Raw genomic sequence first — 26,305 nt, forward strand, 5'->3', positions numbered from 1 at the left:
TCAGTTAAGGTAACTTGGATCAACTGAGTTGAACACAGTTCAATTAAGACAAAGGACATGCTGAACCACAATGATGCAATTTTACTTGTTTGCTATGTCGCTCCATGATGTCTGATGACACACATCTCAAGTATTCATCTTTTACAATAGCCCAGAAGCTACAGTTCTAATCCACCTGCCCATCTCATTCTCCAGTGAGAAACTTCCTGACTCTCCACATTCTCAAACCTCCTATTGATCCTCAGAGTAGATGAACTGCCCTCCCACTGCTGAGGACACAAGTCCTCACGCTTGACCCGGTGTGCCCCTTTCAAGCTGCCCAAATGCAGATCCGTTCACTCATCTTTAACAACTTCCCTGCTCTTTTCATCATCAGCTCACCTTATCTTGAAACATACTTCCAATTCCTTGAATTTGCCCTGTAAGCTGAACTTTCTGCTTAGGAACAAATGCTTGTTGTTTATATCCTTGTTTATATATATCCTTGTTTATATCCCCCTTGTTATTTATATCCTTCCTCCTTTAGATCCCAGCCTGATTATATACTTCCCTCTGGAAGTTTCCCTGATCAGCCTACTACCCCTCCCTAAGTATGATTTGGGCTCACCTCTGAAGCTCTGGCAGGGCTGTGTCCCCAGCAAAGGGTGCTTCATTGTCCAGCATCCTGGAGGTCCACATATAAGCCTCTGGCTCCCTCCCACCCTCAGTGAGACTGGACATAAATGCCTACCGAGGACATGAACTCAGTTTGCTTTTCAACATCTCCCCATCACCTAGTACAATGACTTGTAAACACTCATAAATGGAAAAATTTGAATTCACATAGGTTCAAATTTTTGCATTGTTTTAGCCAATCACATTACCATAATCAAAATGATAATTATACATGTTCATGCACAGGTATGTGGGAAATTATTCAATTGATAGGATAAAAAAATTATCTTAAGCTTATTTTCCCTAAATTGCCCTCAGCTGCATTAGCAAGTGCTTTCTTAACTACCCTTTAATCTGTTCTGCTACCTGACATCTGCTCCATGGACTTCTATGGTCATAAAGAAATACTACATCTTTGGATTGTAATAGGAGACAAAATAGTTTATCAGTATAGTCATACATCACCAAACAATACAGATACATTCTGAGAAATATGTCATTAGATGGTTTTGTTGTTCTGCACTCATATAGTGTAATTACACAAATATAGATGGTAGAGTCTGCAGAACGCAAGCAATAAGGTACCACCCACTGGGACTACAATAACAAAATCAGAGTGTGATTGACCAAAACATTGTGAAGCAACGCATGACTGACGTGTCTCAGTGCAAAGTTTGGAATATTGAAAATAAAGATTTTTATTTTAATTGTCACTAAAATTAAAAATATAAATCGTTGAGCTATATACCGGGTGGTATTCTCAGCAGCATTACTCATAAAAAGCTAAGAGGAAATAAACCAAATACTATGAACTAATGAATGGATAAACAAAATGTGCTATCACCCACAGAGTGGGATATTATTTAGTCATCGAACGGGGAGTACTGAATCATGCTACTACATGAGTAAACACTGAAAACATTATGCTAAGGGGAAAAAGTCAGTCACAAGGTCCAAATTTTGCAAGATTCTATTTATATAAACTTTCCAGAACAGGCAAATCTATGCAGACAGAAAGGAGATTAGTGATTGCCTGGGAGTATGCAGGACAGAGACTATGGAGTAATAGCTATGGAGTACAGGGTTGTGGGGAGGTGATAAAAATATTCTAAAATTGGTTGTGATGATGGTTGCCTAAGTCTATGAATACACTAAAACCCACTGAATTTTATACTGTAAATGTGTGGATTATAACACACTAAATCTGTTAAAAATACATATTAAATCTCAGAACCAAATTATAGTAACAAAAAATCTCCTCGGGCCTCCTGACATCTGAGCAAAACTCCCTTTAGATAAAATGTCTTGGTTCTTGGGTCAGACCTTTTGTAAATGAACATTCACTGTCAAGGGTGCAAGACTGGGATCTTCTATAGCTTATGGGGGCAGCACAGCAGGCTCAGACTCCATCATTGAAAAAAGGTTTAGGGAGAGATGCCACTGTAGTTTGGGAAAGAAATACACTATATCAATTTTAAAAGGGGGAAAGTTTTATATACAAAACTATTAACTTCTATAAAGTCACCTTGGGAAAGAACTAGGCTGATGAACCCCATTTTGCTTACAACACAGACATATCTTTCTCAGTTCCCACCTCTAACCCCTAGAGTTCCCTTCCTCCTTGGCCCTCCACACCAAAGTAGTTCAGGCTCTCACGTTCCCTAATTCTGACTGGCCCCAGGCCTTCTGGTCTCTCTTCTCTCTGTCTTTCACGTAAATGCCGAAGCGACCTTTCACAAAAGCCACTCTATCCAAGACGTGCCCCTGCCTAAACCTCTTCTAGGGTTGCTCAGTGTCCCAAGCAGCAGTTCTCAACCTGGCCAGCCCTGCATTTACAACATTACTCACCTGCTCTGCACTTCTGCTGCACGACTAGCAGCTCCTGGCTCACCCATGTTCCTCCACCTCTTATCCCAGCTAATATCTGCCCACTCCAGAGGACTTAAACATTCCCTTCTGCAACCACTTAAATGTCTCCATTTTCCCATAGTACATCCCACATACTTTATTATAGTACTGAGATCATAATTTTAATGATTTGGACTATCTTTTTTCTCTCCCTTCTGACACTATGAGCTATTTGAGAGAATGATTTTATCTTAAATATCTTTATAAAGTGAAGGAATGAATCTGTAAAAGCAGAATCTAGAACAGTAAATGAAAATGCATAAAGCCACATAAAATGTCTGTATAAACATTGAAAAAATGCTGAAAGGCACATTTTAGTGTTTTTTTTCTTTTCCAATGAAATGACTTAAACCACTTAAAATTACTACCAGTAATTCATCCAATGAATATATTATGTTCAAGTTACCAAAAGTTAATTACATTTAAATTCTTATATATGGAATCAGAAAAATTCATTTTCCCCTTTTTCAATAAAAAGTTCATATTCTTCTTAATGCCATGTAAGTTCTAGAAACAACAACTCTCCCCCATAAAACAGGTCTGTGGTTACTCACTGGAGTTGAGAAGGATCATGGCCTTGACACAGAGATACTCTTTGTGTTGGAGTTTTAACTCACGAAACCTTGAAGTTGTTGCCAGAAGCATGTCAAAGATTTCCAGAATTCCTTCAACACATTTTCCCTCATCCCTACAAAATTTCATTTGGAAATTAAAAAAATATACAGCTCAGGCCACAATCAAAAACAGCAAGGAGTACTTTTTAACCTCAAATTTCATTTTGTATGAACATTCTTTAATTATATGAAGGTAGTTATGAGACCAGATGCAGCGATATGAAATTACTAGAATTACAGTCATAAGAAAAGGACAGGCAGGGCCTCCCCAGTGGCACAGCGGTTGAGCGCTGGGTTACATAGCTGCCCGCGGCCTCTGCGCCGCCGGTTCGATCCCCGGCTGCTCCTGGCCACCGGAGGAGGGTCCCACATGGCGCGTAGACCTCTCCTGCCGCCCGCTGCTCCCCTCAGCAGTGTACGTCGGTCCTTCTGCCTGCTCTGCTCCCCGCTCTGGCTCTGGTGAATTCTCTCACCCTCCCGCGCTTCTGACTGTACCCAGTGCATGTATAAACAAAACAAACAAACAAACAAATAAATAAAAGCATGCCTCTATTAAAAAAAAAAAAGAAAAGGACAGGCATTTCATATATTTCCCTGGAACAAACATTTGAGTAAATACATTTTAGGCAAAAATGTATATTGGAATGACATTTTCCGAGTATTTTCTTAAAGGAATCCCATTTCTGTTGATTATCTACAGTCTTAACCATTTCAATCAAATAGGCCTCAATAAGACACATATTACTAAAATGAGACATTCAATAGGTGTCTGAAGTGTTGATAAAGATGTTACAAAAGTAACTATCCCAAGAAGCTCTAATCCTACATATCTAAGGCTTCACTCTCATTTCCTTATTCAGTCAATGGTGGGGCAACTAAGAGACATTTAAATGTAACCTGAAAAAAGCTAGTATGACAAAGAAATAATAATTAGAGATAGTAGATTAGAATGAGGAAAGGAAGACAGAAATGGAGACATGGAAACTTTTGACTTGCCAAAGGTTATTTTTGGTTTTTTTTCACTGATATATAATTGGCATGTAACATTAATTTCAGGTGTATAACATAATGATTCAGTATTTGTATATAATGTGAAACAATCACAGTAAGTCTAGTTAATCCATCACCACACAGTTACAACTTTTTTCGTATGATGAGAATTTTTAGGATTTACTCTTAGCAACTTTCAAATATAAAATAGAGTATTATTAACTATACTCACCATGCTGTACATTATATTACCTAAAATTATTTTATTACTGGAACTTTGTACCTTCTGAATACCTTCACCATTCCACACACCCACCACCGGCAACTATCAATCTGTTCTCCATATCTATGAGTTTTGTTTTTGTTTTTAGGATTCTTGATATATAAGTGAGATCATACAGTGTTTGCCATTCTCTTACTTCACTTAGCATAATGCCCTCAAGGTCCATCATGTCACAAATGGCAGGATTTCCTTCCTTTTTATGACCCCCCCCCCACACACACACACAATTTCTTTATCCATTCATCCCTCGGTGAAACCTTGGGTTGCTTTCATATCTTGGCTATTGTAAATAATGCTCCAGTGAACATGGGTGAGGATATCTTTTGAGTATTTTTCCTTCAGAAAAATACCTAGATGTAGAGCTATTGGATCATATGGTAGTTCTATTTTAACTGAGGAACCTCCATACTGTTTTCCATAGTGACTATACCAATTTATTAATAAATCCCTCCCAACAGTACACAAAGATTTCCTTTTCTCCACATCCTTGACAACACATTATTTCTTGTCTTTTGGTTATCATAGCCATTTTAACAGGTGTGAGGTGTTATCTTTTTATGATTTTGATTTGCATTTTCCTGGTGACTAGTGATGTTCAGCACCTTTTCGTTTACCCACTTTTCATTAGCCACTTATATGTCTTCCTTGGGAAAATGTCTATTTTGATTTGGACTGATTTTTTTGCTGTTGAGTTATATAAATCATTTATATACTTTGGATATGAATAGCCCTTATCAGATACACGATTTGCAAATATATTCTCCCTTCGATAGAATTGCTTTTTCACCACAAATTGTTTTTAGACAAAAGTTTTAAACAATTTTTGAACCATATAATAAAAATTCTTTTGAGCATGCCTTATAGAAATCAATTTTTAAGTATATTTTTGAAGTAAATTACTTGAATTCTATCTAGAAAATACCAGCTTCCATTCACTCCAATCAGATACATCATTCCATCTCATTGCTCCCAAGAAAACTTTCTATTATCATCAGTCATTAGGTTATCTGAAATCCTTGACAAGCGGTTAGAGGATTTTGCTGTGAAACTTTCACTTGCTTCTAAAAGCCTGCAGTGCACAGTGAAGGACAGGGGTTGCAGCAGGAGTTTTCTCCAAGTTTCATTCTCAGTAACAGCTCCTGCAAGCAAGTTCAGGACCTGAGATCTTCAAAGTCCCCTCATTCCCCCAACCCCAAATCAAGACATTTTTAGTGGTGATGGTGGTGGCTAGGAGAAGTGTCTATGTAGAATTTAAATACACTGACAACCTCTGGATGAAGACTGCAGGTGGTTGCTTTTTGTCAATAACTTGTGTCAATATTATATTACTTGTTACCATGTATATCCTCTTGATAAAAAAAAATTTTAATAGATAAAATTCTGAAAATAGAAAAAAAAATACACTGACAACCAATAATCCTGATGAAGGGCCTCTCTGGTGGCGCAGGGGTCTCAGTGCTATCAAGCTATTGCCAGCCACTGCAGTATGAATTCGATCCCCTGCCAGGGAGCTAACCCACATGGCTCAGCAGACCTCTCCTGTCTAAGTATCACCTGCTGCTCCCCTCAGCAGTGTATTTCAATAGATCAGCCTGTTCTGCTTCCCACTCTGTCTCTGGTGAATCTTCTCATCTCCCCCCACCTCCACCCCCGCCACCCTGCACCTTTGGCCTACACCCCAGTTCTTATATGCATAAATAAAAAAAATCTTTTTTTTTTTAAATAAAAGTAATCCTGAAGAAGCTTTTCCCATCTGATACTGTGCTACGAAGGCAGCTCACCAGGATCCTGTGTTCCAAAGCATTCATACCCCTGCAGACTCAAAGCCACAGGCATGCCAGATACTCACCGTCAAAAAAAAAAAAAAAAAGGCAATTTCTGCAACCAGTTAAGGCTATCTAAAAATCACCAATATAACACCCCAAGAAGTAACTCATAGGAAAAGGCCACCTAGAAGAAACAGAGCCCTAGGTAAAGGGGTCCAAAATCTGTAGAAAACCCCAAATCTCCCCACACCTCTTCTTCCTACCTGCCCTGCCCCAGGGGCACCAGAAACACTTCCTTGAGTGCCCCTCTGGCCAAATCACCAAATCACTCTGAGAATAATTACTAGACACTGTAATTGTTGGGTTTGCAGACATCTGATGCCAAGAAAAACTAGTTGCAAAATGTCTCTGAGGGACAAAAACAAAAAGCCTAGCATGTCCTGCGTGCTAGGTTTCACAGTTTGGCTCTTTACCCAACTGTAAGAAAGAAGTCAGAGGTGAGGTTTTCTGCACACATGTGCACACACACACACACACACACACACACACACACCCCTCCCCAAGTAGCACAGGAAGGGTCTTATATGAAATCAATTCTGTTTCCCAAAGTTGCCACTTTTGCCTAAGAACACGTTCCTAAGTACTAAAATTGGTACTATTTTCTCATTAAAATACATGTCCTTCTTTTTAAATATATGTCCTTTTTAATGCAAATTAATATTTCAAAAATGGAAGGGGAGTTTACATTCTAGAGCATCTTAAACCTTGATAAAATGCTATACCTCACTTTTTTTTAATTTCTTTTTTTTTATAACGATTTATTTATTTATTTATTTATTTATACATGCACTGGGTACAGTCAGAATTGCGGGAGGGTGAGAGAACTCACCAGAGCCAGAGCGGGGAGCAGAGCAGGCAGAAGGACCGAAGTACACTGCTGAGGGGAGCAGCGGGCGGCAGGAGAGGTCTGCGCGCCATGTGGGACCCTCCTCTGGTGGCCGGGGAGCAGCCGGGGATCGAACCAAGGCTGCAGAGGCTGCGGGCAGTTTCGCAACCCAGCGCTCAACTGCTGCGCGACCAGGGAGGCCCTATATCTCACTTTCTCTGCCAGTTCTAAAGAACTAGGTCTGAGGGCCTCCCTGGTGGCGCAGCGGTTGAGTGCTGGGTTGCGAAGCTGCCCATAGCCTCTGCAGCACTCAATCCCCGCCCACTGGGCGAGGGTCCCACATGGCACGCAGACCTTTCCTGCCGCCCGCTGCTCCCCTCAGCAGTGTACTTCGTCAGTCTGCCTGGTCTGTTCCCCGCTCTGGCTCTGGTGAATTCTCTCACCCTCCTGCATTTCTGACTGTACCCAGTGCTTGTATAAATAAATAAAATAAATCTTTAAAAAAAAAAAAAAAAAGAAGAACTAGGTCTGATTGCTTTCTCTAACAGGTGTTAGGACCAACCATTTTATTTAAGGGTGCCAAGGTTAGAACTTTATTCATTTCACAAGCTATAGAAACCAAACACACTTCTAGAAAATATATGAAAACTATAAAAGTGATAGGTACAACCCATAAATGATGCCCTTATAAAGTTCTGCTTTAGGAACAGTTACACAGAACAGAGATAGGAAGAACATTGAAAGAATTAATAACTATTTCATTTATTTTGTAATTATGAAATGAAACTGAACTATGAGTGAGAAATGATAGGATTAAAAGGCTTGAATTAAAGATAAAGGACATACAATTTGAATGTTAAAAATTAAAACAATATATCAATCAAGCTAATCTACTCATAGAAATTTATTTTTGCATATAATTTGTCCATAAACCAGTACTAAATAAAAATAAGAACAAAAATGTAACCCAAAAATTAAAATTAAAAAAAGAATAAAATAAAATGAGCAATTACCTTGGGAAATCATATAACTATCGCTTTATAAAATAAAAATACTCTTATACCAAGAATAAAATGTTCAATGAGTGGGCCTCGCTTTGAGATACACTATTTTGTACCTACACGTGTATCTGCTGGCAGAACACATGTGGCTACAGACAACAGTCTACCTCTGTGCCCGTGACAGCGGGGTAGAGGACTCAAGGCTTCCTAACAAAAAGAATTTAAATACTGAAGTGCAACTGACATGATTATTAAAAATGAAAATTTAGAAGTAAAAATTCTGTGAGTATCCTGAAGAACATTAAGTAACTAGGATGAGAAAACTCAGTACATTCATAATTACATGAGTAATTAACATAAACATCCACAAGGGAATCCAAGCCCAGACCCAAACTTACTCTGACTTGATGCTAAGGATATAGCAGTATCTTAGAACATATGATTTGGGAAGCAAGTAGAAGCTTAAGATTCTGTGGGAGAACTTCATAAATATGTGGTTGCAGAGGTTACCAAAAGAACTAGTTTGGGGCCTTCCCAGTGGCGCAGCGGTTGAGCGCTGGGCTGCGAAGCTGCCGGCAGCCTCTGCAGCGCCAGTTCGATTCCCAGCTTCTGGGCGAGGGTCCCACATGGCGCGCAGACCTCTCCTGCCGTGCCCACTGCTCCCCTCAGCAGTGTACTTCAGTCCTCCTGTTTGTTCTGCTCCCCGCTCTCTGGCTCTAGTGAATCTCTCACCCTCCCACGCTTCTGACTGTACCCAGTGCTTGTATAAATAAATAAATCTTTAAAAAAAAAATTATTAAAAAAAAGAACTAGTTTGTTAGAAATAAGCTGAGATAACTAAATTTTTCCTTTCATCCAAAGTAGGTTCATGTTTTCTTGCAGCACAAAGCTCAACAAGAATAGAGGGAAGCAATCTCGGTAACCGCAAATGGGTTAACTTAATGGTATTCACTGTTCATATGGTCACGTCACCAACTTGACAGTTATTTTCAACTAACATAGAAACTACTCATTCACATTGCAAATACGATTCATTTAAGACCTCCTTTACAGGGCATGATCCCTGACCTTTCAAGTAACATTTTTTAAGTAACTTCTCCCATTATAAAAGCATATTTACCTGTATAATAAATGCACTAAGAATCTTAGGCTTGAAATTCTAGAATTTACAAAGCTAATGCATTTTTTAAATTTTTTTTTTAAGATTTATTTATTTATACAAGCACTGGGTACAGTCAGAAGCGCAGGAGGGTGAGAGAATTCACCACAGCCAGAGCGGAGAGCAGAACAGGCAGAGTGACGAAGTACACTGCTGAGGGGAGCAGCGGGCGGCAGGAAAGGTCTGCGCGCCATGTGGGACCCTCGCCCAGAGGCCGGGGATCAAACCGGCGCTGCAGAGGCTACAGGCAGCTTCACAACCCAGCGCTCAACCGCTGCGCCACCAGTGAGGCCCCTAAATGTATTTTTTTCAAGTTGGAATTACAACAAAATACCAGTACTACAAAAAAAATTTCCTGCTTCATATGAATGCATTACAATTTCTACTCAGTCAAATAAACTATTTTTCTATGCCATGAAACATAGTACTTTCAAATATTTAAAGTCTATTGAAACCAGTGTGTAAGAACCAAAACCACAATGAGATATCACCTCACACCTGTTAGGTTATTATCAAAATAAGATATAGAAATGTTCATGAGGATGTGGACTTGCATACTGTTAGTGGGTATGTAAATTGGTACGTCACTATGGAAAAGAGTATGAAGTTTCCTTGAAATTAAAAATAGACCTACAGTATGATCCAGAAATTTCACTTGTGGTATTTATCCAAAGGAAACAAAAACAGTAACCCAAACAAAATCACCCGCATTGGCTTTCAGTACTATTTCATTGCAGCATTATTTACAGTAGCCAAAACATGAAAATAACCTAAGTGTCTACTGATGACTGGATAAAGAAACTGTGGTGTATTCAGGTTTCCTCTGCTATCCAAAAGTAGAATATTCCTGTTATGATTTGGTAGTTATTTTGGGGGTGTCTATGAATACTCAAAATATTTTCATATAAAAAATGGCAATAGCAATCCAGGGCTCAAAAAACAAATAAACAAACAAAAAACCTACCAAGTATTCAGTTTTCAGATAGCAGGAGAAAATTGTATATACAATGGAATATTAATCATTTTAAAAAAGAGAAGAAAATACTGCCATTTGCAATAACAATGGCTGGACCTTGACAACATATGCTAAGTGAAATCACTCAGAACAATAAATACTGTATGACCCTAGTCAAATGTGCAAATTTTTAAAAAAAAAAAATTTTTGTGTAGAACTGGGGTGCAGGCCAGAGATGTGGGTGATAAGATTTGCCAGAAACAGAGTGGGGAGCAGAACAGGCAGATCTACTGAAATACACTGCTGAGGGGAGCAGCAAGTAAGACAGGCGAGGTCTGCTGCACCACATGGGTCAGCTCCCTGTCAGGGACTGAACTCAGGCCAAACTCAAGCCCTTGTGGTGGGCCTTTAAGGTGGTAGAGCTGAGACTTAAACCCTTTGCCACAAAGGAGGCCCTCTATGTGCACTCTAAAAAAGAACAAATAGATGGTTGCCAGAGATGAAAGAGTGGGTATGTAGAACCAGTAAAGGTATTCAGAAGGAATAAACTTATAGTAATAAAATAAAATCTGGGGCTGTAATATACAGCATGGTGAGTATAATTAATAATACTCTATTAAGTATTTAAAAGTTGCTAAGAAAGTAAATCTAAAATTCTCGTTATAAGAAAAAAAAATTAACTGTGCAGTGATGGATGTTAACTAGACTTATTGTAGTGATCATCTACATATATAGACTTATTATGTTGGACACATAATATGTCAATTATATCTCAATTTTAAAAAATAGTTTGTAAGAAAAACAGCTTTTCCTTTGTCTTCTATTAATCAAAAAGCAAAACAAAAATCAATTCAGGACTTGTGTCAATTTATAGTAACATATCCTAAAGGAATTAAGGAACTCATAAAAAGAGTTAATTGTACTAAAAACCAGGAATGAAAGTCATCAAAAATCACACTAAATAGGGAGTCTATTTAGAAATCAAGAAAAAAAAAATAACCCTTATATCTGGAAATTTATTAGTTCATCAAGGATGGAACTTCCTCATAGCACTAACTACTCACACAATTATTTATGTGTAGATATTTGTGTGTGTGTGTGTGTGTGTGAGAGAGAGAGAGAGAGAGAGAAACTTGAGAGAGCCTTATTTAAACTTCAAGTGGAACATAATGAGTGAATGAAGGAATGGATGAGAGTGAAGGTTTGGTTGGGTGCTTGGCCTCTCAGTCTACTTTACAACATGATACCCTGAGATGACAAACAGGAGCAGGATTTCTGAAGTGGAAAGAGTAGAAGAGAGTGGTTTTAAGGCAAAAGAATAAAGTAGAAAGTTTGCATTTTAACCTCCTCCTCTTTTCCCTTCCAATCATCTGTCTAACTGAGAGGCATGTGTGTTGTAGTTAAGAGCATGGACTTAGCAGCCAGGTCCCCAAGTCCAGCTCCACCCACTGACCACACTGTTACTACAGGCAAGTTTGCTAACCTCCCATTTCATTATCTGATGGTTGGGGATAATAATGGTGCTTACTCACAAAGGGCTGTTGCAAAAATGAAATAAATTAACACCCAGCAAGTACTCAAATGGTGCCCGGCACATACAAGTCAATAAGTTAGTTATTTTGATTGTTACTTGTTATTTGATTGTTATTTGTTTGAGTGCCTGCATTTTCAAAACCTCCCTCTGTGGTTCACCACCTGGGCTTCCTTCTGCTTGAGCCACATCCCATGCTCCAGCTCTTCACAATGGTTCTGTTCTCTGCCAAAACATCTCTGTTACTTAGAATGTTCTTTGCCAATGCTGTCATCTATGACAACAGGCAAAAAGGGTGTTAATCCCTTCAAGTATCACTTTATATCCACACAATATATGCATGGGGAGCTTCTTATGATCTAAAGAGGTAATACCAAGAGTTGGGAACAGATAATTCCCATTCAAATACTAGGCATCCTTCTGCCCTGCCCACAGAATCAAATGTGACTGAACATTCAACACTAGCACTTTTTCAATATAAGGAATGTGGAAATCAATTCCATGAAGATTTGCACAGTATTCAAACTCATTCTACTTTTCCTACTAAAAAGCTTTAGTGTTGTTACAGATTACAGATTTCCCTCCACGAACAGTTCACCTAAGTCAGTTAAATTTTGGTTCCTCTTTTTGTCCCAACTTTAAAAGTTATGGCATTGGTGCCATCATTCTCCAGTTTCCATTAGCATGTCTGGTTTTAATAACCGTTTCTTCTACCACTATTGCCAAAATACTATATAATATCTGCAACTAGAGTGAGTTTAAAGCATGAATTTTATCACCTATTCAGATAGATATAGTTGGTTCCTAAAATGGAAAGAACAGTTAATATTTTAATATTAACTGTTATTAAAAGTTATTATTTTAACTTGAAAATGGAATTTTTTAATGCAGAAAAATCTAAGTTCACTTGTAGACTTAGAGGAGACATACACTGCAGGACACAGGCCCTGGTAATAGCCTGTTATGACCCAGCATGTGAATGCCATCAAAGGATTGAATCCTTACACCCACCCTCTCCAATTTCTGTTCTTGACATGGCAAAGGAGCTCATGACATTACCATCCTCTTAATTGTCCTTTCAAGCGTAAGGTTTGAATTGCAGTATCCAGGATTTTGTTCCCACTTCACTAAGCACCTCTCACTCAAACAGGTTGGAGAAAAAACACAATGCATTTTTTTTCTCACCTGTCCAGAACGAGGTCTGGAGCAAAGATGAGCTTGCCAGGGTGATCGATCGAGCGCCACATCAGCCCCAACATTAACACCTCCAGCCAGCAGCTCTCCAAGAGCCGCACTTGGTCATACAGACTGAGCTCCACAAAGCCTGGGGAAAGCAACAGGCCATGAGACACATCCACCTCTCCTCCTCAGTTCCCTGTTTCTATAGAAACAGAACAAGTTTTAAAAGCTAAGAAGGCACAAACAATACAAAGAAACAATATTATAAAGATGTGGTTAAATGCTAAATAGCCCTTTTGAACTTAAGGGGTACAATTTTAAGTCTTGTATCCCTCTAGAAACAAATTACTTCATTTAGAATTTACAAAGGGCTCTTGCCTGGACATAAACAGCTCCCCACACAGGTGGTAGGGAAAAATAGAAAGCTGGCACTGACTTTGTTAGTTATATCCTAGTAATTCCTCTATAGCAATAAGAAAATTAATGCTCAGCTGCCATCCAGAGGGACTGCCTATCTGGCCTAGTTAATGATTGGGGCCAGGAGGAGTGTGTGTGGGACATTGGGTGTGGGGGATGTGGAGAGAGAACAGCACCAGTCACTGCAGAAAGACAAAACTTTAAGTGAAGTGATTTCTCCAATTGCCTAAAATTTCCCATCCAGTTCAGAATCTTTCTTCTGAGTAGCAGCACCATTACTGGGCTATTCGATCAGGAAGAATGAATGTGACAATGAATGGAGATTTGACATCCTGATAGCCTAGTAGCACGTGTAGATTACAGAACTGGAAAGAAAACAGGTAATTTCTAGGGAGGTGAGCACTTCAAAAGTAAAGCAGGGATGGCCGGTGCTTCCTCCGCAGCCCTGATAAGAGGAGGGACAGTGTAATACAAATACAGTTACCAAACGCATGGCCTTGGAGTGTGATGGATTATAGTAAGTCCCAGCTCAACCTCTTCCTAGTTAGTTACCTAATCTCTTTTTAAGTATGTTTTCTTATAGGAAAAATGGGGGCAATAATGCCTACATCTGAGAATTTCCTACATGTAGGATCTCTTATCCTCACTTTACAGATAAGGAAACTATGGCACAGAAAGCACATGTGGTTCAAGTCTTTGAACAATTATGATGCAAATCTGCACAAAGAATTCAATGGAGGAATGACTGGAAAGATAGCTAAATCCTTTCCCATGCTCAGTTCATACTCCTAATATGTATACATGTTCCAATCTCACCCACAGTTATAGACAACAAACCTGGCCAAGGAAAATCCAGCTTTTTATACTTGAAAGAATTCAAGAAGATCAGACCTAGATGGTATTTTAGTATTTGTTTGGTTTGGACAATGACTACATCAGCAAAGAGAAGGGGACCAGGAAATCACATCTCTAGACTATGCCCAAATTTTTGAAAATTGAAGGACTAATGCAGCTTAAGAGCTCAGTTTTATTATGGAACAAAGAAGCTATCCAGCTTTCAACAATAATTACTTTTTTTCCCTTTTTTAATATTTTATTTTATATAATTCTTACATCATTTTTCATTTTTGCACAATGTATGAATTTTCATTTTGGTAACAATAATTAATTTCACCACCACTCTCCACATGAAGTTCTGAAAAACAGTGCTTGGGATACATGTAAAGCAAAAGCTGGAAGAAACTGCATCAGTTCTGTCTTCTCTCAGAAAGTGCATTAGAAAATAAAATAGTTCTAGCAAAGGTGACAATGCTAAACTCTTGAAACAAAACTGGAAATCAGTAAATCCTCAGGAAGCTCAAGAAGCCCTTGTTTCCCACAGCTCTTTACCTGGACAGCACTTCACCCAGCTTCTCACCCCCTCCCAGCCTTTTCAGTTTGCCTGATCCAGTGGCTGCTCCCAAATCATGAGAATTTCTCTAGTGACTTAGAATTTGGAGAGGACTTATTTCTTATACAAATGTAAATATATGCAAGGAGAAACCCTTTCAGGGATGACAGATTGCTGCCATTCTGTGTTAGAATCCTAGATTCACTCTTTCACAGAAGCATCAAATCAAATAGTAACTAGATAGTAATTTTAGCTTAATGCAGTATTTCAAGTCCACATTACAAACCAGCCTGTGGAAGTGACAACATTATAGGATGGAAAATGCAGGTTCCAAATAATAACTCATGATGACATTCCAAGTTTATTAATGATTTTTGTCACTTCAGTTACTGATTTATTCTATTTATCCACATATATTCATTTTTGTACAAAATACTGATTTCTCCATTAGAACAATATTTTACAAGTCCCTATTTTGCATCTGACAAGTTTCACTTTCTTACTGTTCATGCTGTATCCCACCTTGCCCTCACCTAACTAGAGCCCTCCTTTCCAGGCAAGGATTTCACAGCCAAGAGACAAGCGAATGTGGAGATCTTCTTTTTAGACCATGCTCCAGGTTCCAGGACCTACATTTTTTTCCCCCAAATGGTCCCTATGCATGTACCTCCAGGACCTAGATAGGTTTCTTCCCAGAACATATCTAGGCATGAGAGGTAACCAACAGGCTGGTGTCCATAGGAGATATGCATATGTAAGACAGGCTGTTCACAAGGCTGTCTAGGATAGTCTGGGGTGGGTCAAAAGAGTTGGAAATAGAAAAGTGCAGCCATATACAAATCCCGTACTGTCATGTCCGGTGAAGAGCTCAGATGAGTATAAGAACTGGCCTTCCAGAACATGCTGAAAGTACATATACCAAGATAGGATGAACATATTTTAAAGTTTATAAATAAAATTATCAAATTGTTAAATATGGAGACAGTTTATGAACCTCCATTTTGCACTACTGCCTTATAAATGTTAGGGACAGGCCTTTTCTATAATAAATGCAAAGATAAGACCAGAAAGCCCTACCTGGAATTTTCTTGGCCCAACCAATCATGTGCACCAGTTCTTTGTCAGCCAGTTTCGTCAGGGACATCATCATGGAGGCCTCAGTGAAGGGTGTGCTGGGCCGGCTCACTAGCACGTTGGGTGGTTCTGCCTCAAGTAGCGTGAGAACCAAGTGCTCTGGACTCAGGGCGCTCAGCAGCAGCTCCTTCACCCGGGTCACATGTCCACTATTTCTCTTGGCTTTGCTCAGGCAATGCAGCTGCTCATCAGAATTTCTCTGCCTACGCATTATACGATACCCACACCTTTCTCTCCGGGAGCCTAAAGCAGAAAGCAGATGATAACATAGTGCTTTCTCCATCTCTTCCCCAATCCAGCATTCAAGTTCCTTGAGTCACCAGGGTAAAAATGAAGCAATGACATTACTGTAAAATTTAAGTCTATTTTCAGAATGTGTCTTAGAACAGAAGACTGGTTTATTTTCTGGAGGCTGTAGGGTATGTACCAAAGATTACTGCAATTGTGACTCCAAAAGTAACATGACTTTTTAGAGACAATAGCCCAAATAACCTTAAGATCTCCATTTCATAAGCCAGAAAGAAAAAGAAAAATACTGGATGGTCTCACTCATAGCAGGAATCTGGAAAACTTAAATAAGGGACCAGGAAAATGAATAACTATAAGAAAGTGAAAATCAAAATCAACAAAAAACTATGAACCAGAGACAGTCTATGGGGGGGGGGGGGGGGGAGGGGAGGGATTGGGGTCAAAATAAGGGGGTTGCAATTGTATGGGGAATATAAAAATAAAATTTATTTAATAAAAAAAATCTCCATTTCAAGATCATCTATGGATACTAAATATATTTCACTTTTCACAAGTGTTAACATACTTCAACCTCCAAAAGATGAATTTAGGAATTTCTTCAGGCAGAAGATGAAGGGAAGATATGAAACTAAACACAGATATTTCCAAACAGTTGTTCAAATAATACACTTTTATATGCTTAAAATGTTTACATATATGCCTGTATATGTATGTGTAATGTGTACACTTTTTCATACACAAACAAGTAGATTTCAAATAGTAATGTGGAAAATATAGAAGAGCACAAATCTTAGTAAAAATTATTTCAATTTTAAACAGCTTTTATACTATCCTATATTTTATAAATTAAATAGCATCAGTGTATATACTATTTTATAAACTGCTTTTTCCTTTTAAAAATGACATTTTCAAATAGATCACCCAGACAGAAAACCAACAAGGAAACAATTATTTTAAATGGCAAGTTACATGAGATGAGCTTTAATAGAGTTACAGAGCATTCTAACTAAAAACAATACACAGTCAGCTCAAGTGCACATGGAACATTATCAAGGATAGACCACATGTTGGGACACAAAAAGTCTCAATAAATTTATGAATATTGAAGTCATATCAACCATCATTTTGGATTACAATGGTATGAAGTTAGAAATCTTCAAAAAGAAATAAAAAGGGGAAACCATTTGTGGAGACTAAATAATGTGTTATTGAACAACTATCGAGTCAATGGAGAAATCAAAAACCACCTGGAGAAAATTTAAAATGAAAACAGGTGTTACCAGAATCTAAGGGAAGTGGGAAGCAGCATAAGTGGTACTAAGAAGAAATTTTATAGCAATACGGACCTATTCAAGAAACAAGAAGAATCACAAGTGAAACATTTAACCTTATACTTAAAAGAACTAGAAGGAAAAACAAGCCAAATATCAGAAAAAGGAAGGTAATAGTAAAAATTAGAGGAGAAATTAGAGATCAAAAAGACAATGCAAAATATCGATGAAATCAAGAGCTAATTCCCGAAAAAGATAAATAGCCAAATCTGAGTCAAACTCACAAAAAAGAGAGAAAAAACAAAATTAGAAACAAGAGAATTTACAACAGACAGGATTATAAAAGAATATTATATGTGACACAACAAACTGGGCAATCTAGAAGATATAGACAATTTCATAGAAACATACAACATTCCAAGACAGAATCAGGAAGAAAAAGAAAATCTGAACAGACCAATCACAAGTAAGGAAATTGAAACAATAATCAAATCTTAAAAAAAAAAGTCCAGAATTAGATGGCTTCTTTAGTGGATTCTATCAAACTTTCCAAGTATTATCTACCCATTTCAAACTTTTCTAAAAAATTGAAAAGGGAAAACTTCCAAATATAGTCTATGAAGCCAATATTAATTACTGTTTCCAAAATCAGATGAGGACACCACAAAACAAGAAAACTGTAGATTAATATTTCTGATGAAACAGATGCAAAAATCCTCAACAAAATACTAGCAAACAGAATTTAATGACACATTAAAATAATTGTATACCATGATCAGATGGGAATTACCCCAGTGATGCAAGTTTGGTTTGATATACACAAATTAATGTGATACACACATCAACAAAAGGGCAAAAATCATGGTATCTCAATAGATTCAGAAAAAGCATTTAATAAGATTCAATAGCCATTTGTGATTTTTTTTTTTTAAATCAAGAAATGGATATAGAAGGAATATGCCTCAACAGAACAAAGGCCATGTCTCACAAACCCAGTCAATACCATACTCGAATTCAGACAATATAAACCTTTAAGACAAGAATAATTGTTAGGGGCCTTCCCAGTGGTGCAGCGGGTTGAGCACAGCACTGTGAAGTTGTCCGCAGCCTCTGCGGCACCAGTTCGATTTCTGGCCAGCCAGGGAGACTCCCACATGGCGTGGCCGACCTCTCCTGTCTCGCCCGCTGCTCCCCTCAGCAGTGTATTTCGGTCCTTCTGCCTGTTCTGTTCCCTGCTCTGTCTCTGGTGGATTCTCTTACCCTCCTACACATCTGGCCTGTACTCCAGTGCTTGTATAAATAAATCAATCTTTAAAAAAATAATTGTTAAAGAAGACTCATCAGTAAATTATAAAAAGATAATTCTAACTCATACACATCAAACAAGAAAATACAACCTACATACAAAACCAAAAAGTGACTGAAAGAGAGTTTGACAGATACATTATTATAATGGATGTTTTAATATATTTCTCTCAGCAACTGACAGAGCAAACAGATGAGGAAAAGTCAGGATATAGAATATTTTAACTGCACAACTAGCTTGATCTATAGAAATTCATGGACATTTGCAAAAACTATCAGAATGGATCATGAGCAAAATCTTAACTGAAGTTCATTATCATAATTATATTCTCTACCCACACACAATAAAAATTAAAACAATAAAAACATAACTCCCAAACTCCTATAAACTAGAGCACAAAAATATTTCTAAATATCCAGACTAGAGATAAAAATATAAAACTAGGAAAAACATGTTTAAGTTAGGATATCATTAGCATGGAAACTGTTCTATGAATTCCCCCATAAAAATAATCTACAAGTAAAATCCTACACAATTCCTACTTTCTATACAACCCCTATTATGTTTGTTCATTAAATTCAATTGTCCATATGTTAAAAAGACATATTAGGAAGTATGAGCATATTTAAATATTGACTTCCAAGAAAATTTATCAATACAAGGAAGGGCTCTATCCATCTAGGGGTATTTGAGTCAAATACATTGCTAAAAGAATTAAAAGCCTAAAACATTTTTTATTAATAATCAGAGTGCTATAGATATTTAAGATCAGTTATACCCCCAGGATAAAATGTAACAAAATGTATAGTTTAAGAAAGCACTTTTCTGATCACACTTTCTTTTTTGTAGAGTATATAAGGAGTTTACAAAGCAGGTTTACATCCGAAGTGAAAGGTCTTGAATCCATGCATTCATGTGTATTTGAACAACTTTCACTCACAGTTCTATGTACTAAGCCCTTTACAGAGTCCTGAGGACTCTAGGTACAGCACAATAAAGCCCTTGGTGAGGGAGGAACTCACATTCCTCTATGAAGAACATTCCTAGTGTTGTGGCTTTGACACTGATCTAGGCAGTGTCACCCTGTACTTGTGAATTTATGAGAAACTGCCAAATAGGGGCCCCCAATATTAGAAGGTGATACAGCCCCAGCAAAAAGATGAAGATGATGATGATGATGATGATCATAGTCGTAAATGATAATAATGGCAGCTAACATTTACTGGAAGCTTCTATGTGCAGACACTGCGTACTGTACATAGATTATCTCATTGTGACAACTGCCCTGCAGGGCAGGTGCTATTACTATTTCTAATGTACAGAGGAGGAACCAGGCACAAGAGACCTCAAAAAACTTGCCAGGGGAAGAAAAGCTGAGAAAGAGCAGAGGCACGATCTAAACCCAAGTAGTAATCTGAATCCAGAGTTAGTGCTTTAAACCACTATTTTATACCTTTATACCCTTCCTATCAAATCCCTTTCATCTGTACATACAGCAGGTGAATAAAGAGATGGCATCCAAACAATGCTGAGATAACATCCTAAGACAGTGATACAAACCAAATACATGGCTATTCAGACTGTTTTCCTGCTTACTTACATTGTATCCTTACAATGGTCTGTCCCTGAAGTGAGTCTGGGTTGATAGCTCTCCAATCATATTAATAGCTCAGTAGAAAAGATAAGATTGGAAATTTAGAAGAAAAAGGTGGAGCATGTGTAGGATTACTGGGACACTAGCAGGACATGGTATGAAAATAAACATTTGTAGAGGTTTAAAACTACAATCACCAAGATACAATGATGTAAAGCAACTTTACCTCAATAAACATAATTTTTAAAAAAAAGTGATTATAGAAGAGGCATGATTTCTGAGTAAAAAGAAAACCTGTAATATTTGTATAAGAGAATGTGGACTACAGGTCAAATTCTTAGTCCTCCAAGATGGATAGAATGGAAGACTTTGGATGGAGGGCTTGGGGAGAGCAGATGAGAAGAATGCTGGGGAATAGCCAAGAAGATTCAATTCTATGGTCTTTTTCTGTGGTCAGCGAAAGGCTAAATATGCAACTGTTTGTGTGCCAATAACCTTTCTTCTGTAATCTCCAAAGATAATATTTTTTTTTTCCTCAGAGAGCCCTACCCAGGGACATTCTGGCCAAATTCAATGACCTTTTCTCTCATTCCCTTTTCCATTAAAAATTTTTCACTACATTTCTGCACTCCGCCTTTTGAGACTGCATTGTTCATAACTCATATGACCTTTCTAATGAGGGAGCAAAAAAGGAAGGAAAACTAAAATAGAGTGCCAGACACTACGCTAGGTCTTTCTATATGTTTTCTTATGTATCCTCACAAAAGTCAGGGAAGCTGGCATCTACACTTCTGAGGTGAGAAAATGAAGGCTCAGAAAGGTCATGCCATCTTTGTCAAGGGTAGTGAGATGAAATGAAACCCGAGACTCTGAGAGCAGGAGACCAGTCCTCAAGATCTAGCCCTCTACAGGCAGAGTATACATGTACAGGGGCTCATGGTCCTGAAACACAGGGGCTACAGCAACCCAAGAAATCCTGGTACAGTAAAAGCATTCTTGTTCTGAGATTAATATATATTTCACCATATCTGTGTGTGTGTATATATATACACACACACATACCATCACATACCATCTCTGTGTATATCATACATTCACCTTAAAATACTATTTAAGGTAAAACATGAACCATATTTGCAATCTTTTGTCAGAAGACCAAGGTTTTTTCATTAAGTACCTCTGCCAATTAAATCACAATACTCCCCCCAAAGCCTGTGTAAACCACAGCCATGATACATTGTCTCTAGGTTTTCAGTTTCTTTAAAAACAGGGCACAAAGTTAGGTACTCATAAAGCAATCTGAGTTCAGAACCTTTCTAGGTTTATGAAATAAACCTGTAAGTTTAGTGATGTAAGCTAGACAGAGAAAGACAAACACTAATAGAATTTCACTCATATGTGGTATATAGTGAACTAAAGGAGATGAATTAAAATAAAACAAAAATAAGCTTCTGAACCGCTGCCACACCACTTAAATTATAGAAAGTTCTTCCCATATTGGACCAAACTCTGTCTCCTATAATTTATTCCCATTCACTTTAACTGTCCTCTACACTACAGGGATGGCACAGGTTATGCCCCAATGTGACAGCATACAAATACATGAGAGTAATGACAATTTCCTCTCATCCAGGTTCGATGTCCTCAGTGCCTCAGACCACCCTCACTTTGACATTGCTTTCAGCATTTCTTACAATAAAAGGGGATGTGGCCACTCACCACATTTGACCATTCCAACTTCATAACATTTTCGAAGCCGGCAGGCCTGGCAGCTTTTGCGCCGGTTCTTATCTATAGTGCACTGATTTGTAGCTGGACAAATATAATCATTATGCCCTACAGCAAAGAAAAAAAAAGGAAAGTTATACTCACAATATTTCAATTAAATTTACCCCTCGTCAACAACACTGATAATGCTATCGAGTTGAGAAATAAAGGGCATCTAAATGGCAGGTGCAGGAAAAAAGGCCAAAGTACAGTCTCATGGTAACTTGTTGAGTAAAGGTATCCTAGAACTACTTCAATATTCTGGTTTTTGACTCATTGGCTATTCTCTGCATGTTCTTAGAATTCTCAAGAGACATTTAGAAATATTCCCCTTTGGACATGGAAAGTGAGAATCACCTGAGATTGATTTGCTCCAAATCACAGAACTCCTTAAGACTGTACTTCTGTACTACCAAATTCAACTGCTAAGATTCTTTTACATCTATCCCTCTTTGGGATTTAACATGGTATTTTTATAGGAATTCACAGCCGAGTACAAACTAAACTGGTCAATAAAAGGACAAATGAAGAAATTAGCAAAGAAAATAAAAACTGTTACTTGACAATGGTTGAGATGGATTATTGTTCTCAATTCTTCACTCCCTCCCTCAGTTTTGTAACCTTGTAATTATAATTCCCCACTGACTGATGCTGCCTTGGCCATGGGACTTGCTTTAGCCAGGGGTCTACCAGTAGATGTGATGGTCCAACCGTTTGGCTTAGTCTCGAGTTCCCGTGAGATGCCTCAAGTAACCAGCAGCTCAAGGAAAACGTTGAGACATATATCTCATGATATATGTACATATATGTACATATATCTCATGATATATGTACATGAATCTATGTACATGAACTCAGAGTCCAGAACCAACCCTTTATGAAGTAGAACCATCCTAACCAACTCATAAGCCCATAAGAAAAATAATATTAATTTTAATAAAACACTGGTTATGTAGCAATCCCTAAGACAATAGTGCTTTTTGTCATTCTCTCATGTAAGAAGAAAATAAGAAAATTCCCTTTTCAAGAATTATTTCAGATGCTGTATAGAGAATGGATTAGAGGTGGAAAAATTGATGGAGGCCTCAAGAGCTGGTAAGCATATTTTACTGTTCAAAACAGATATGAGGTTGCTGGATCAGGTATTGTTAGAGAGGATGCAGAAACCTAAAAGATCTGAAAGTTATGAAATAGAAATTATAATAAAATATAAGAAAAGGAAAAGCAATTGGGGATTTGGTGACTATTTCTTAATTGTGACTTTTTAATGAACAATATGGCCTGAGATTCTTACATTAAACATACAACAGGCCAGAATTTCAATATTGAAAATGAATGAATCTCGGTGATAAATTAAATGAGAAGTCATAAAAGAAACAGCTCACGAAAGAATAAAGAAAATTCCATTCATGTAAAGTTCAAAATGGAGAAAGCTATATTGTTTAGGGAAGCATGCTTAGGTGGCAAGGAAGGCAGAAGTTGTGATTATCTTACCTCTGGAGGGAGGAAAGGAGCTGGGACTAGCAGCATCACCCAGAGGGATTCTGAGACTCTGGATATCCAATTTCATGGTCTGAGCACTAGTTATACAGGGGTTTGCTTTAGAATTATTCTCTGAAAATTATTCTTAAATAACTTTAAACTTTAAAATTATTCTTCAAATTATATATGTCTATATATTCATATATTTATTTCATTTCCATATATATTTCCATGCATGCAAACACATACACCCTACATACTGGAATAAATGTGTTCCTTAACTCTCTCTTCTGAAAGCACCTGAGATATCCTGAGAGCAATGAGGAAACTAGCACTTAGATCTTGGTTTGTAAATATTCTCCTACAAAAGGAAATAGGGCTCTTTGGAGAAATGGCTTATTCCAAGACTGGGACAGAAAATACAAGGTAAGCCTCATATATCTTGTTGTCAGGAGGTAAAGAATTGTGCAAAGAATTATAGGCCAAAAAAGAAACAGCAACCATGGGCCTCCCCAGTGGCGCAGCGGTTGAGCGCTGGGTTGCGAAGCTGCCCGCAGCCTCTGCAGCACCGGTTCGATCCCTGGCTGCTCCCCGGCCACCGGAGGAGGGTCCCACATGGCACAGCAGACCTCTCCTGTAGAGCCCGCTGCTCCCCTCAGCAGTGTACTTCGGTCCTTCTGCCTGCTCTGCTGCCCACTCTGGCTCTGGTGAATTCTCTCACCCTCCCGCGCTTCTGACTGTACCCAGTGCTTGTATAAATAAATAAATCTTTAAAAAAAAAAAAAAAAAAAAAAAACAGCAACCAATTTAAGGGTATCCTACTGGTCAAATCTGGGATAATGTGGACATCCAAATTAGACTGGTCTAAATTGTGCCACATGCCTCCTTAGTGCCCTCTGCAGTAATGTGCATGTCACTGTTAAGTCTTTGGCCTCCTTCCTTCTGAGAGTCTGGAAACACATGTTAAAGTAATGGGGGCAGGCGGGGTGGGGGAGGAGGGGTTGGGAAGAGGTGGTAGAGAATGTAACCCGCTCCTCTGGCCTGTACCCCAGTTCTTGTATGCATATAAATAAACCTTTAAATAAAAGAAAATAGTCCTCCTCAAACCACACCAACTACCTCATGGATTAAAGTGGTTTTCTTCCTCTCATGCAACAGTCTAAGGAATTCCATACTAAAAGAGCCAAAAGAGAAGTTCAAGGCAAACCATACAGCTAATTCTTTTAGTTAAGATATAACATTTTATAGGAAAATGAATTTTTTTAAAGATTTATTTATTTATTTATTTATTTATTTATTTATACATACATACATACAAGCACTGGGTACAGTCAGAGGCACGGGAGGGTGAGAGAATTCACCAGAGCCAGAGGGGAGAGCAGAGCAGGCAGACTGACGAAATACACTGCTGAGGGGAGTAGCGGGCAGCAGGAAGAGGTCTGCACGCCATGTGGGACCCTCGCCCAGTGGCCGGAGATCAAACTGGCGCTGCAGAGGCTGCAGGCAGCCTTGCAACCCAGTGCTCAACCGCTGCACCACCAGGAAGGCCCAGGAAAATGAATTTTTATGATTAAAAAAAAAAGGCTTTCTTTGTTCTCTCTACAAGGGCATTAAGTCCAAACACATATTATTCATATCCAATTGTATGAAGAGAAGAGACAACTTTGGACTTCAAATCAGAAGATGTGATTTTAATCTCAGTCTTCCAGTTGTCTTAACTTAAAAGTAGAGCAGGGCCTCCCTGGTGGCACAGGCGGTTGAGCGCAGCACTGTGAAGCTGTCTGCAGCCTCTGCAGTGCCAGTTTGATCCCCGCTGGCCGCAGAGATACCCACATGGTGCAGCAGACCTCTCTTGTCTCGCCTGCTGCTCCTCCCCTCAGCAGTGTATTTCATCAGTCTGCCTATTCTGTTCCCTGCTCTGTCTCTGGTGAATCCTCTCACCCTCCTGCACATCTGGCCTGTACCCTGGTTCTTGTATAAATAATCATTTTTAAAAAAATTTAAAAGTAGAGAGCAATGTTTATCACCAACATCCTCCCCACAATCTTAAACCTTGACAGCAGGCATCTACCTCGTGTTTTATTCCCTTAAGATATTCTTCTCAGTTCAAGGTCAAGTGAGTCTCAAGTAATTGAATATATGCCTTAAAATATGAATCTCCAATATAACTTTTAGGCTGCTAGAGCTTCCCATTTGAAACTCAGCTTCTAAAGTCTTAAACAAAAAGTTGAAGATTCATGAGAAACAAATAGATTTTAACTACCAAAGGACAATATCAAAAGGCAATTATGAATATCAAAATGAAAGTGAGTAGTGAAATAAAACAATAATAATTAAATGTGGCTATAAAATAAAGAGCCAAAAGAAATAAATTTATGGAAAATGCATGAAGAACTGTGCTAGTTACATATAAGACTAACAAAGTTTTGAGATGTAAAAGACCTAAATAAATGGAGATATGTTTTTTGATGTGTAGTCTTTTACAATGATTCCTTTCAAAATAATTCTTAGGTTAAAAAAACTACTTTTCTTACCATTAAAGATGGGAAGTCATTTAATACAATTATACTAATGTTCATATGGACAAAAAATAAGAAAAATAGGACTTTTAAATGGGAGCATGTACACTAACAGGTATTAAAATTCATAATAAAGCTATACTTAAAATCATGTGGTATTACACAACAATGACAAGATAGATTAACAGAAGAATAAAAAAACAGAAGCATACGTAAGAACTTATATATACCACACATATAATCAATAAAC

The 26,305-nt window shown here is 38.1% G+C and overlaps 1 protein-coding gene across 1 annotated transcript in view; it reads right to left on the reverse strand.

Moving 5' to 3' along the window:
- The window catches only part of ESR2 (estrogen receptor 2), a 51,393-nt gene that overhangs the window by 8,349 nt on the left and 16,739 nt on the right, over positions 1–26,305 (reverse strand). The window contains 4 exon segments of the mRNA XM_037503488.2: positions 3,117–3,250; positions 12,933–13,071; positions 15,811–16,110; positions 22,007–22,123. Of these exon segments, the coding sequence (XP_037359385.2) occupies positions 3,117–3,250; positions 12,933–13,071; positions 15,811–16,110; positions 22,007–22,123 (690 nt within the window).

Source organism: Talpa occidentalis, unplaced genomic scaffold (assembly GCF_014898055.3).
Source record: "Talpa occidentalis isolate TD23 unplaced genomic scaffold, MPIMG_talOcc4v2.1 talOcc4.11, whole genome shotgun sequence".
NCBI classification, from domain to species: domain Eukaryota; kingdom Metazoa; phylum Chordata; class Mammalia; order Eulipotyphla; family Talpidae; genus Talpa; species Talpa occidentalis.